This window comes from Ziziphus jujuba, chromosome 4, assembly GCF_031755915.1.
Source record: "Ziziphus jujuba cultivar Dongzao chromosome 4, ASM3175591v1".
NCBI classification, from domain to species: domain Eukaryota; kingdom Viridiplantae; phylum Streptophyta; class Magnoliopsida; order Rosales; family Rhamnaceae; genus Ziziphus; species Ziziphus jujuba.
Window position 1 is genome coordinate 3915429 of NC_083382.1, and position 12904 is coordinate 3928332.

The 12904-nt window shown below is 32.9% G+C and overlaps 3 protein-coding genes across 4 annotated transcripts in view; all 3 read right to left on the reverse strand.

Annotated features, from left to right (window-relative positions):
* The window catches only part of LOC107415978 (LEAF RUST 10 DISEASE-RESISTANCE LOCUS RECEPTOR-LIKE PROTEIN KINASE-like 2.1), a 54929-nt gene that overhangs the window by 7557 nt on the left and 34468 nt on the right, over positions 1-12904 (reverse strand). The gene's annotated exons all lie outside the window — the stretch shown is intronic.
* On the reverse strand, positions 256-3205 carry LOC107416009 (PR5-like receptor kinase). Its single transcript, XM_060816905.1, has 2 exons — positions 1694-3205; positions 256-1604 (listed from the first exon to the last, which is right to left on the reverse strand). Exon 2 carries the CDS (start codon positions 1423-1425, stop codon positions 505-507), a length of 921 nt encoding a protein of 306 aa, XP_060672888.1. The 5' UTR covers positions 1426-1604; positions 1694-3205; the 3' UTR covers positions 256-504.
* LOC107416039 (uncharacterized) lies at positions 4129-11355 on the reverse strand. Of its 2 annotated transcripts, XR_007240065.2 has the most exons (6): positions 10769-11355; positions 7473-7509; positions 6808-7044; positions 6674-6721; positions 5654-6113; positions 4129-5330 (listed from the first exon to the last, which is right to left on the reverse strand). XR_007240065.2 is itself a non-coding variant. In XM_016024487.4 (5 exons), exons 1-5 carry the CDS (start codon positions 11071-11073, stop codon positions 5709-5711), a joined length of 1032 nt encoding a protein of 343 aa, XP_015879973.2. In that variant the 5' UTR covers positions 11074-11354; the 3' UTR covers positions 5434-5708. The 2 variants fall into 2 exon arrangements, 1 of the variants encoding a protein (XP_015879973.2); XM_016024487.4 differs by lacking the exon at positions 4129-5330 and having other exon boundaries at positions 5434-6113; positions 10769-11354.

Here is a 12904-nt window from a genome sequence, read left to right on the forward strand (position 1 = left end):
AAAATTGTACTAAATCCAAAATCTTAAGATAAACATACAAACACTGTCTAAATCATCATTATTAAATGTCAACATCCTAAAATTTATAATCAAAACTAGATAAATTCATTAATTATTTCGTTTTTCTAGGGGAAGTTACCATGTAACTTACATCAAATTTCTTTTGAATGTTTCCTAGTCTTTGGATGTCTTTGCAACGAGTCTTCGAGCCACACATAACAATCGCACCTATATGCAAGGCCCCACCCCCCAAAAAAAATCAAAAATACTATTTGAAATTTCCAATTTGCCAAGGGTCTGTACAAAAAATTTTAGATGTCCAGCTTATACGAGATGTAGCCCTCAAAGCTAGATCAAGCGGGATCAACATTCAAATTCATTTGCCATCTCCGGGATATGGAACTGAAAGAAACCAAACATAAGGCTGACCCTAAAGCATGATAAATCTATTACAAAAGAAAGAAAATGGGCAACACATAGGAAAAGAAAATAACTAATAAATTATTATGATGATTCTGTGGATTGTTGAGGGGATCTTGCTGGAGAAAACAAGAATGGCTTTGGTAGAATCTGGACATGTTGAAGGTCTCCTTCTAGCATATCTACAACCTTACTCATTGGTGGTCGATCTGATGGATTTGTCTGAATGCACCAAAAGCTCACTAATAGCATCTTCCTTGCTATTTCTTTTTCTTCCTCTGTTGTGACTCCCAAGACTCTTAAATCTTTACCCAATTCCACATCTTCATAAATCCAATAAGGAAAGTAAATTTCACTAGTATGAGAAGGTCTAGGATCAATATTCCTTCTTCCTCCAACCATTTCAAGAACCAACATTCCATAACTATAAACATCAGATTTATGAGACACACCACCAAAATTCCGACTGAATACTTCCGGTGCTATATACCCTGCAGTTCCTCTGGCACCCATCATTGATACAATACTCTCCTTGTTTAACCATAATTTGGCTAGACCAAAATCTGATATTTTTGGACAAAAATTTTCATCCAAAAGAATGTTTTGAGGCTTTATGTCGACATGCAAAATCCTTGTGTTACAGCCACGATGCAAGCATTCTAGTCCTCGTGCAACACCAAGAGCAATTTCATACAATGTATTCCATTCTAGGCTCCTGGTTGTACTCCCATCTTCTTGATTAAATATGAATTTATCAAGTGAACCATTAGGCATTAACTCATAAATCAAGGCTTTCTTATTCCTCTCATAATAAAACCCAAGAAGATTGACCATGTTAATATGAGAAGTTCTACCAATGCTAGCAACTTCACTTATAAAATCTTCTCCATTGCTTTTGGAATATTTTAGAAGTTTCACTGCAACAAGGCGACCATCAGGTAGTGTTCCTTTGTATACACAACCATGTCCTCCTTTCCCTATTATTTCTGCAAATGAGTTTGTCATTTTCTTGACCTATGAATATCTGTATTGCTTTGGTGCAAATGAACTATAATTCCTCATAAATGGCTCCACATCAAAATCCTCTCTATTGTCTCTCTTCCAAAATATCATTGCTTCTCTCTTATAGCTATATAGAATTATAGCAAAAACTATCAAAACTCCAACCGCAGACGCTGAAATGCCTAGATTCAAAAAAGATATATTTTTAAGTTATACAATATATTTCCTTTTACCGTTGAAAAATAAGAAAAAGAGCATGGTGTTACTTAACCTATGACCAAATTGCGCTTTGAAGATGATTCAGCTGCTGCTGCAAGAAAAAGATAAAATTAAAATTTAGCAAATTAGATAAATAGAAAATGAATTTGAGGTACCGTTGTAACTCCCTTAGTCATTAGGTTCCATTTTTTTATATATCTCTGTCTTTCTAAACAGAGGAGATATCGTGTTATATAATTGAAGTATGCGTCTATGTTAGTTTAATCATGTAATGTTGGTTCCATATTTCCAAGAGGCTTTAAATCCTCTTCTATGTTTTTGCTCAACTTTTCAATTAAGCCACTCATTCATATTTTCATTTTAATCCAAGGGACAAAAATAATGGCATATAATCATTATGTAATTGACACTTACTAATATAAACTCAAAAATGTTTAGGTGGTAAACTCTCTTGGCATAGTGCTAGGGACCTACAGATCAAATCTTTTCACATAAATAACCAACCTGTGTTCGGATGGCAGACGAATACATCTGAGAAAATAGATAAACAACTAAACCTTTATAAACGTCATTTTATTGACATGAATAAGTGTATCGACATTGGGGCAAATGAAGTACTAGTATAATTCCTTATAAATGCCTCCACATCAAAATCCTCTCTATTTTTTTCTTCCAAAAGATCATTGTTTTTCTCTTATAGATAAACAGAATTATAGCAAAAATTAGCACAGCTCCAACCACAGCCGCTGGAATGCCTACATTCAAAAAAGTGTTTAAGTTGTATATATATATATATATTATATATATTGTTAAACTATCACAAAATAAGAAAAAGAGTGGCGACATTTTAACTATGATTAAATCATGGTTAGGAGAAGATTCTGCAACAGCAAGAGAAGGTCAGACTAAAAATAAGTTCATAATTAGAAAATGAATTTTAGCTAAAGTACTTAAACTAATGATTAGTCATTAGTTTTCATCTTCTTGTAAACCTATCTTTATAAGCATAGTATATATCATGTTGTATAATTGATTGAGTTATTGCACTTTAATACTCTCTAGTTCAAAGAAGCAAAATGTAATTTGTCATCAATGGTAAATAATCATTGGTGAGACCTACATGCCAAATGGCTACCATTAAAAGGTTTACTCTTAGAATTTTAATATTAAAAATAATAAAATTAAATATTTCAATTGAAATTTGTCACACGTAATTATCATCAATGATAACAAATAGTAAAACTTTTTGGAAAAGTATTTTTGAGCATCAAGTTTAAAATGTTGCTATTTAAAGTTTTGAATTTCAATTTATTGCATTTTCGTTAATTAAGATTTTTCTTTCCTAATTGCAGGCAATGATAAGAAAATATTAAAATGTAAATTTCCAAAACTCTGGAGAATCTTAATTTGCAACAAATTGACCCTAAAAGGTTTAAATAATGACAACAAATCATATAAGATTGCATTTTAATATTTATCATTTGAGAATTTAGAATTACATGAAATAGAGTTGTCAACCACCTTTTGCGAAGGCTCAAATTGGACCAAAATGCAACATGTTAAAAACTTAGGCTACGTTTAATATACAGATTACATATTTCTTTAAAAATAAAAATAGTTATTCATAGGAATAGAATATGGGAAAAAGATTCATAATTCCTATTTATATATTTGATAAAAATATCGACTTGAAATTAAGGTTTAGAAATTATAAATATTTTTTTTCAAAAAATTTAAATTTGCTACTTATTTATATATTTTTAGTATGTGATAATCAATTTAAATTTAAATATAATAAGGATATTTTAAAATTTATCCAAATTAAAATATAAAAATAAAAATTCTGAGATTTTAATAAGGAATTATTATTCCTTTAAATGAAAGCATATCAATTTTTATGAAATAGTTATTGCTAAATTCAAAAACTTACCAAAATATAGAAAAAATAAAATCTATGGAATAGAAATTCTATTTCTATGTTTATTTTATAAACTAAACATGCCCTTAACGTTTAAATTATAGAGTGTTTGAAAGAGATCTTTGAGCCAAATTTAAATGTGTTTTATATCCAAACATTTTACTGCTTATTTATTAAATATTTATTTACAAAAATACTATATAAAATAAGTGCTATAAAAAAATAAGTGTTTATGACAAAAACACATCCAAATACACCCGTAAAGTTTAAAATTTGAGACCTGAAATTGCATCCTTCTCAAAATTAAAATATACAAAATGAAATAAACCTTTAGATTGAGTTTTAAATTAAAATAAATTAAAAGCTTGAGATAATTTTCAATTTTGTAGGTTTATTATTTCTTACCATAATAATGATGCGCCCAAAAAAGAGATGATATGAAATAATAAAATCCTTTGAGATGGTGAAGGGAATCCTATCATTCCATAAGGAAGCCACTTGGCTATTTTAGGTAACAACTAGAAAGTATAAAGAATTCAACAAAAAAATAAAGAAAGAAAGAAAAGATAAGAAAACTAGAAACTTTAAAGAGTTAGATAAGACATTATGGTGGGATTCCTTCAAAAATTAAAAATAATAATAAATAAATAAATAAATAAAAGCCATTATAGTGGGAAGAGAAGGAAAAAATACACAGCATTAGAAATTAGAAAAGTGAAAGCTGGAATAAAATAAAACCCAGGACAGGACCAAGTCAACTAGTCAAGTCAAGGACATTAATGAAGGTCGGTGCAGTCGACCTTACGCAATAAGGTCTTTTTGGGGATTAACTCCGTTTCTAGGTATATCTCCAAATCAGCTGCAGACCATTGAAGTTATCTTAGCTTAGCTCATAATCCGAATAGTGTCAATGTGATTCAATCCAGCAGGAGTAATACTAATTTGGTTTATAAGACATGAAACTTACAGTAGTTTCTCATCTAATTTTATTATCTTTTATTATATGTGAAATCTTTTTCTTTTTCTTTTTAATAACAAATAAGAATAACTACCACCTGATCTCTCACATCTCTCACATTCAACCTGATCACCACCATTTTACCACCTCAATTCAAAACCTTCATCAAAAGCATCGCTGATAGTCTTATTCCTAGCTTCAACACCCTGAGCCGCCTATTCAAACACCGGAACAAAAACACTGCTATTACAACTCCCACCTTCCGGATCAATCCTAATCTCTCTTTTGGCTACATACACCCCCTATTCCCACCCTGTCCACTATTGATGTAATGTAATTTCATTTAAAAATATTAACAAATAAATAAATAAATAATTAACAGAAAATGAAAATACAAGTTTTCTAACATAAAGTGGAAATTGATCTATGATTGAATGGTAATGGAGATCAAGAAATAATAATAAAAAAATAAAAGGGAATAGAAGATATGCATCCTAATATATTAATGCGTATATTTTTAACCCCATACCCATTTTGCCCGAAAAAATAAATAAATAATATTACCCTCCTACTTAAGTTAGGAATAATATAACTAATATTAAAAATATATATAAAGCCAACTTTAGACCCAACCATGGAGAAGCTCCTTCTTACTGATTTGGCAAGCCAATCTGCAGCTGTGCTCGGTTCTTTTGAGATACAGAACCTCCTGGGAATTTCTTAACCTAGACCAAAATTCCTTGATATCCTCAATAATGTCCCACAGAGGTTTCCTTGGATGGCAAACCAACCTCAGCATCAAAGAAATCGACTCTACAACAGATAAAAAGAACGTGACTTGAAGATTTGCTGGCTTTGCCAGAATTTGTCCTCATAAGTAGAGTTGCAGCCCAGTAAACTCAAGCACAGAGTGAAATTCAACTTAAACGACCAAAAGACAAGGACTTTTTAACTGCAAGTGGTTCATGAGGCTGAATTTTACATAAGAATATAAATGCAAGATTTCCCCTGGTCTCTAAATATACATTGAAATGGAAAAATAAAATTTTTATGTGAAGAAACACACTCTGAGATGATCTATTCCATTTAGAAATGATACATCATTAAATATGAGGCAGAGAAATAGAATAGATTACCTCCTCAATTATAAGCGTGGATAATTTATTTTTAAATGTTCCGTGTAATAACAAATCACCAAACTAAACCCTTTCTTCTCCTAAACCTGTCAACTCGGTCAGTGCTCATCCGGGACTTTTCAGGCTTGTTTGACTTTTTAGTCTTCTCAAGTCGACTATCTAAACTGTTTCTAGAAACTTCTGGAAGGTCAGTACCCAACTCGAATGTATCTGAGGTTCCAGACTCCGACTGCTTGCTCTGATTGTCAGATTCTACCGTACTCTTTTTCAGACCATTTGTGCCACCCGGTTTTGATTTGCCAAGGGTCTGTACAAATTTCTTTAGTTGTTTAAGGAATTCTGGGTAAAGCTCAAGATTACAGTGTCCACCCCCGCTAATCCATAAAGGTTCGTACTTTTCATTGCAAAGCTCCCAAAGCTGCTTTCCGTGAGACCAATCTACAACTTCATCAGATGTCCCCTGATATGGAACCAAAAGAAATCTATTACACATTTCCATTGGTAATGTTATCAAAACAAATACAATATCTGAAAATTTCAAGATTGCAATGAGGTCGGGGTAAATGAGCGAACTGGCAGTAACAATATCATAAATTAAAGCTAACTACTGTACCTTATTCTAGTGCTTTTGCTTATACATAAAACTTGATTGATCTAAGTCACCAGATAATTGCTAATTAAGTACAGATTATCCATACATTTAGAATAGCTTGCAGAATCCCTTAGACAAATCACCACCATATGTGGTTTTAGGTAAGATTAGTATGAAATCCCGCTTAAGATTGTTATCTCACTCAAAATTCTAGGAAACTGTTCTGTGATGTCCTTTTTTGATCGATTATACTTTCTTATCAGTGATTTATTTTCCAAAATATCGGATCTGTGCTTTCCTAAAATTCATGTGGATATTTCCTCTGAGGCTGCAAAATTTCTCTCAGATCATAGAAGGAGAGAGAGAGAGAGAGAGAGAGATGATGGGGACGAAAACTGAAAAATCGTAACAAAGGAGACATTACTTACATGTATAACCAGAACAGGACAGCTCACCATACTGATTTTGTCAATGTTCTGGAATAGTTAAGAAAAGAAATATAATTAGATCATCCATGTTTATCAAAAGTTGCATGTAGAGTAGAAACTTCAGAATATACTACCTTGTAAATGTCAAACCAGAATGTCCGCTTGACGGGGTACAACACCCTAAGGCCAGACAAAATTGGACTATGTAAAACAACGCCTCTCAAGGTGGTTAAACGTGATGCAAGATCAACTGTTGGACCACTACCAACAGACTGACCATATAATATTAATTGTTCATCTTTAACCCCATACTGCTCCTTGAGGCATTTATATGCTGCATCAATGTCTGCATATGTATTGCATTCTGTTGGCTATTTCAGAGAGAAAAAAAATTGATTGTTAGTTCTAAGCAATGTTAATTAAAGGAAAACAGTTCTTGAATAATTTCTACAAGAAATCTCCCAAATAAAAAATTTGATGCTTAAATAAGCCTAATCAAGGACATTCCATTTTGTCTTGAAATACATCTAAAATTCACTTGGAATTGGAAACTTAAACAGTGATATAGTCAATATGCCACAGATAGTGACACTGGTCATACACCTAATGACATCTGTTAAAACTCAAAATTTGATTTATGACATCCACGCATTGAAATGACGGCCATATTTACCTAATATAGATAATTTCCATCTGTCTAAGAAAAAGATATCTAAAATAAAAATCCAAATAAATAAACTTGTTAAACATATAATATTATTTTTTATTTTATTATAAATGTTGGAGCCAGGCATCTAACCTTTCCAGTAGATTGTCCATAGCCAGAGTAGTCATACCTACAAATGAATATAAATAAACACAATGAAACCAATTCGACAAAGGTAATAAACTATGAAACATTAAAGAACGAGAGTAATATATAAATACTAGACATGTTTTTATGCATGCAAGAATGAAAATAAATAAATAAATCCAAGTTCATGAAAACATTATTTTTGTGTTTCAACATGTCAGAACTTATTAATAAATTCAGCTTTCCTCATCAAACAAGAACTGAAGTGATACATTTTTAAGCTTCATATAATACTAATAGAGAACTCTTATTTACTGCTTAGAAAGTGATTAATAAGGATGACATGGAATCATAAAGAAAGATACTAACAAGAAGAATAGAGAACAAGCAGGTCAGGAAAGTACATCCAGCAGTATGGGTGAAGGGATGATGTAAAGTACTCCAAGAAGATAATTCAACAAATTGTATGCTACTTCGATGGACGGGAAACGAACAAAAGGTTACTAGAATATGAAAAGATCTAATTGACAATCTACATTGACATTGAAAGGAAATATTACAAACTTATTAAATGCTGAATCTCACTTCAGCATAAACGAGTCCTCTGGTGTTACACCTACATTATAAAAACCTAGATATGTCTTAGCATTTTGCATTGCTTCCATGTAAAAGATTAGAATCTGCATTCACTGTCCAAAGTAAACTACAAATCTATAGATATAACAGAGAGATTTATATATTACTCAGCTCTGCAAAATTTTAAACTTATTTGTTACATGCATAATTAAAATTGGTTTGCAGAAGAGCAAGTTCCTTGAGGGTGATATTCTCAGGGTACTGTAAGTATTAGACACCTAAAATGAGGAAGGAATGCAGCACATTTCTGTGCGTTTGGTCCACCATATTAGGTATCAAGTTGAAATGGGTACATAAGGAAAAATGTGCAGAAAAACCTTGATACAAGTTAACTAATTGATGGGCAGAGTATTTTGGATAAATCTTCTCACATTATGGGGTCAAAAGGGCAGTCATGGTCACAGTTGATGGTTGGGAGAGGGGCTGCACAATAATGCTTTGCTTAAAGGTAGTAGGGCGGATTTGACCCAAACTGACCTCACCAAACCCATGAGAGTGGACGTTTGCAAAATCAATTTCATCATTTTCTTATCATTGCAGTTTTTGAACTTATTAATAATATGTTTTTCACTGAAAAACAGCATTGGCAGCATATCTATATAAGGAATTATTCAAAGGATATTGACTTAAGGGAAACAACTAATTACTATAACACTTCAACCACCTTGCCTCAAATTGTGTATCCTTTTGAGACCTGATTATATCGACTGGAAAACTTGTCACCTAACCCTGTAACATATGCCCAAATAGAGGTATTATAATTTTTAATACCAAAGTGCCCATATCAAATGTCATGGTAGCAGGACAAGAGTCAGCAAGTAAAGATTGATGCCTTATGATATTACAGCTATTCCCATCATACAGTAAATTCATGGAGAATTATTTTCTCATTACTGATGTCTTTTAGGCTGCTAGAGGTTTTCTACTTTCCTGATGTAATAATTCCTCTTTCAGTTTTGATATGACAAAAACTTTTGCGAGCCTAAGCCACAGTCAGTCTAGCTTAGGATTATCACCAATAGAGGATCACAGGATTCATTGAAGGGGAAGCATTTATTTATCTCTCATTTTAAACTCTAAGAATAGTGTGCATGCTAGGTTTGTTGAGATTGGTTTGCAAAACCCACTAGGCATAAAATTGTTTGGAAAAGGATCATAACAAATATAAGACACTAGCAGATGAGTATGATGACTGACAAATATAGGAACAGTATTAGCCTAAATGCAGAAATATGTGCTAGCAAATGCATCAAAGGATTTCATTTTCTTTGCCGTAAACATAAATACACAAATAATAGAAATATAAAACCATCCCCACCTCCAAACTATGGACCACGTATAACCAATCATCATGATAAGTCATAAAATATCAGACATGTTAAAATTGTGTTCAAGTAAATATCGTTTTCAAATTTTCTACCATATTATAAACGTGGTTAGAGAGGGAGAAGAAGAAACAGAAATAAAAGCAATAACTATAATTTGACATTTGCCTAATTCTTTAGGGAACTAAGGCTAGACTTTCTACTCCTACAACTCTTTTTGAAACCAAGGCTGGGAAAAAAAAATAGCGTAAATGAAGTTTAATAGTTTATGACAAACATAAATCAAAAGATTTATATAAATCGAGAAAAAGAAAAAGTTCACTTCTTGCAATATAGCACGTAGCTGCTTTTCAGTTCTTGCTATATAGCACCTAGTTTGTTACAGTTGGAGGATGGAAAAGTAATCGAACAAATAAAAGATAATATAATGTGGTCCTTAAAGGGGGGGAATTTGTGGAGAAATATTCATTGTTCATCCATTGATCAGATATTTTTTCAATATCTTAACCTATTGTAGTTAGAAATTCTAAGATCTTGCAAGTTTGCTCATCCAACAGTGAACCGATTTAAAAGAAACTGAAAAACTTATGTTCAAGATATCTGAACATGATGTGTCCTTGATTTATTAGAATTAAGCAATGCCACCAGTAAAATGTAAATGTCACTGGATAAGTATTATAGCTTAAGATTTTTAATTAACACTATCGATGGACTCAGAGTTCGTATACAATCTCTTGTTTTCTGACTAATTACTAATAAATAAAACTCTAGCTCTTTGATAAAATCTAAAATGCTTCGTCTAAACCTCGCTTAAACTCAAGCAGTCGACATGAAGCCACTTTAATTACACAAACTCAATTTGAGCTAATTGCAACAGTTTTGTAGCTCAATCAGGTTTTTTCAATGCGCAGCTATGCTCAGCAGCTGAAGCCAAGCTAAAGATTTTTCCTTTTTCTTTTTCCTTTCTTTTTTTTTTTTTTTTTTTTCCCCCTCTCTCTCTATCTCACTAGATTGACCAGCTTTGAGCTTTGGATTAGTTCAGATCGTTTACACCAAAGGCACCCAATAGAACAAAAATATGAAAATAAGAAGCAGAGGCAATTACCAAGTTATGAAAAATCTCAACAAACTAACTAATACCCAAAATAATTTAGGATTCCCAATCACTAGAACATGTCCAAACCCAATAAATCAATCGTTTTTAACACAAATTTAAAAACCCAGAAAGCAAATCAAGCGTTAGATGTCAAAACTCTAACTTTTGATTTCGTTCCAGTAAAACACAGACAAATTTTTTACTTCTACAAAAAAGATAAATAAATTAAAAAAAAAAGCGTTTACCCCATCAAGTTAACGCGAAGACGAGCACTCAATTCGACAAAGAGCTCGAACATCTGGCCCAAATCAGCAGCATTTCCATGGGAGTAGAGCAGAGTAGCAGAAGCCTTGGGATGCTTGACGTGAATGGCCACAATTTCATTACCACGACGAGTCTTGAGCTTGAGAACATCAACATCGTCTCTCCTGGGGACATCTGGAATTACAAGTTTGCCACCAGACGACTCGTCGGAGATCACTTTGTACGACGGCGGATTAGGCGGAAAGAAGGCGAATTTGGCGGCGATTGACGATGTAACTCCGCCCATGATCTTCTTCTCATCAGAAGCTCTGAATTCATAAAGCCAATCAATCCCACCCACCACCCACCACCCTCTCTAAAACCTTCTTTCTTCTCCTTAGCCTTCTTTATTATTATTTTTTTTTTTTTCCTTCTACTCCTTTTAGATCTTAGCTTGGAGAGAATAAAGTGAGAGAAATGAAAGATTTTTTTTTGTTTGGATTTCAGGAAAAATGAAAGTAAGTGTTTGAAGAGAGAGAGAGAGAGAGAGAGAGAGAGAGAGTAGAAAGGGAGGAAAAGAAGAGAGGAAGTAGAAAGAAAGAGGACAAAAGATACAGGAGAGAGAGAGAGAGAGAGAGAGAGAGAGAGAGAGTAGAGAAGGGTGGGCTAGAAGGTAGTGGTGCGTGGAACGGTGAGGATGGCGGTGGCGCGTGGAAGGAAAGAAGGCAACGTGCGTGTCAAACTTTGGAGAGAGATCAGATCATCATCTTTTAAACGTTGGAAGTCTAAAATTTCTTTTTTTTTTTTTTTTTTTTTTTTGTTTAGAGGGAGAGAGAGAGAGAGAGAGAGAGACCGTTCAATAGAGAGCATTGTTCCCTGACGGCGACTTTATATGATTGCCTACTTCTGTATATAGCAGGAAGACGTTATTTCTGTACATACCATGCCTAATGGGCAGTGGGACCCTTTTAGAGCTCTGATAATTTTGGTAAGTGGGTCCCATCATTATATTTTGGATAATCTAGGTTGGATCTGCTTATATTAGCATGCTCATATCTCTTTTACATATTTTTCAGTTGGATTTTGATTTTATTTGTTGCATCGATAAAAAATACGCAGAATCTATTTGTATTTAAAAAAAAAAAAAATTAATGATAATAGACCGAATTGGTGATTATAACGTTGCATTTAATCTATTTTAATCAGGATAAGGGTGTCCACCATGGTTGCTGACTTGTCAAATGGAAGGTGACGTGTCATGGGGTTACATTTCTCTCATATGTCTCATTTGTAGGGTAGGAGTGTAGGAGGGAAATATACGTAGGTTAGGCACAATTTGATATGAGAGGTTGCTTTTTTTGAGTGTTGTGCAAAGGGGACAAAAGCATGTTATATGGGGTTTGGTTTGGTTTGGTTTTTTGGTTTTATTCTTTCCAAAAGCTCCATCAAGCTTATTATCCCACTCGCCAAGATATGGGAGGCCTTGCCTAGGTGTCCTCCAAATGGAGGATCCTAAAGATTAGCTTCAAGATCCAACTGAAGTGCTGTGGGTGTGGGGTAACATTTTCAAAGCACTCTTTAACTTGCTTATAATTGAAGTTTTGAGCAAATGGAGGGCTTATGTGGACCTTTTGGCTTTGGCTACTTTCCAATGGTATATGTTTTTGGATTCCTTTTCATTTTGATTGGCGAAATATGAATCATTATATTAGTTGAAGATATATATCATACGAATCTGTGTAATCAATGTTTAAACCCTAATTAACCCCAACAAAATATTGTACAAAGCAAGGAATATATCCTTGTCTTTATTCTAATGAGTTTAATGTATTTTAGTTTAGACTATCTTTCTTGCTTATTGCAGGTTGTTATTCTCCTTAACAGTCTCTAAGATTCTTTAAAAGGTCTATATATTGCATGTTGTGATTAAATATTGTTCTTTAACATTGTTTTAGACTTTAGTGTTTTTATATATTTAAAGGTACGCATTGTTTTCCAACTGTCAAGTATGGCATTGTTATGCTTTCAATTCAGAGAAAAGAATAAAATTCAAATTAAAACTCAGTCTACAAATAACATTTCCTTTAAATACTTCACAAACACAGATAAACATAACTTACTTTTTAAGAATATTGCAT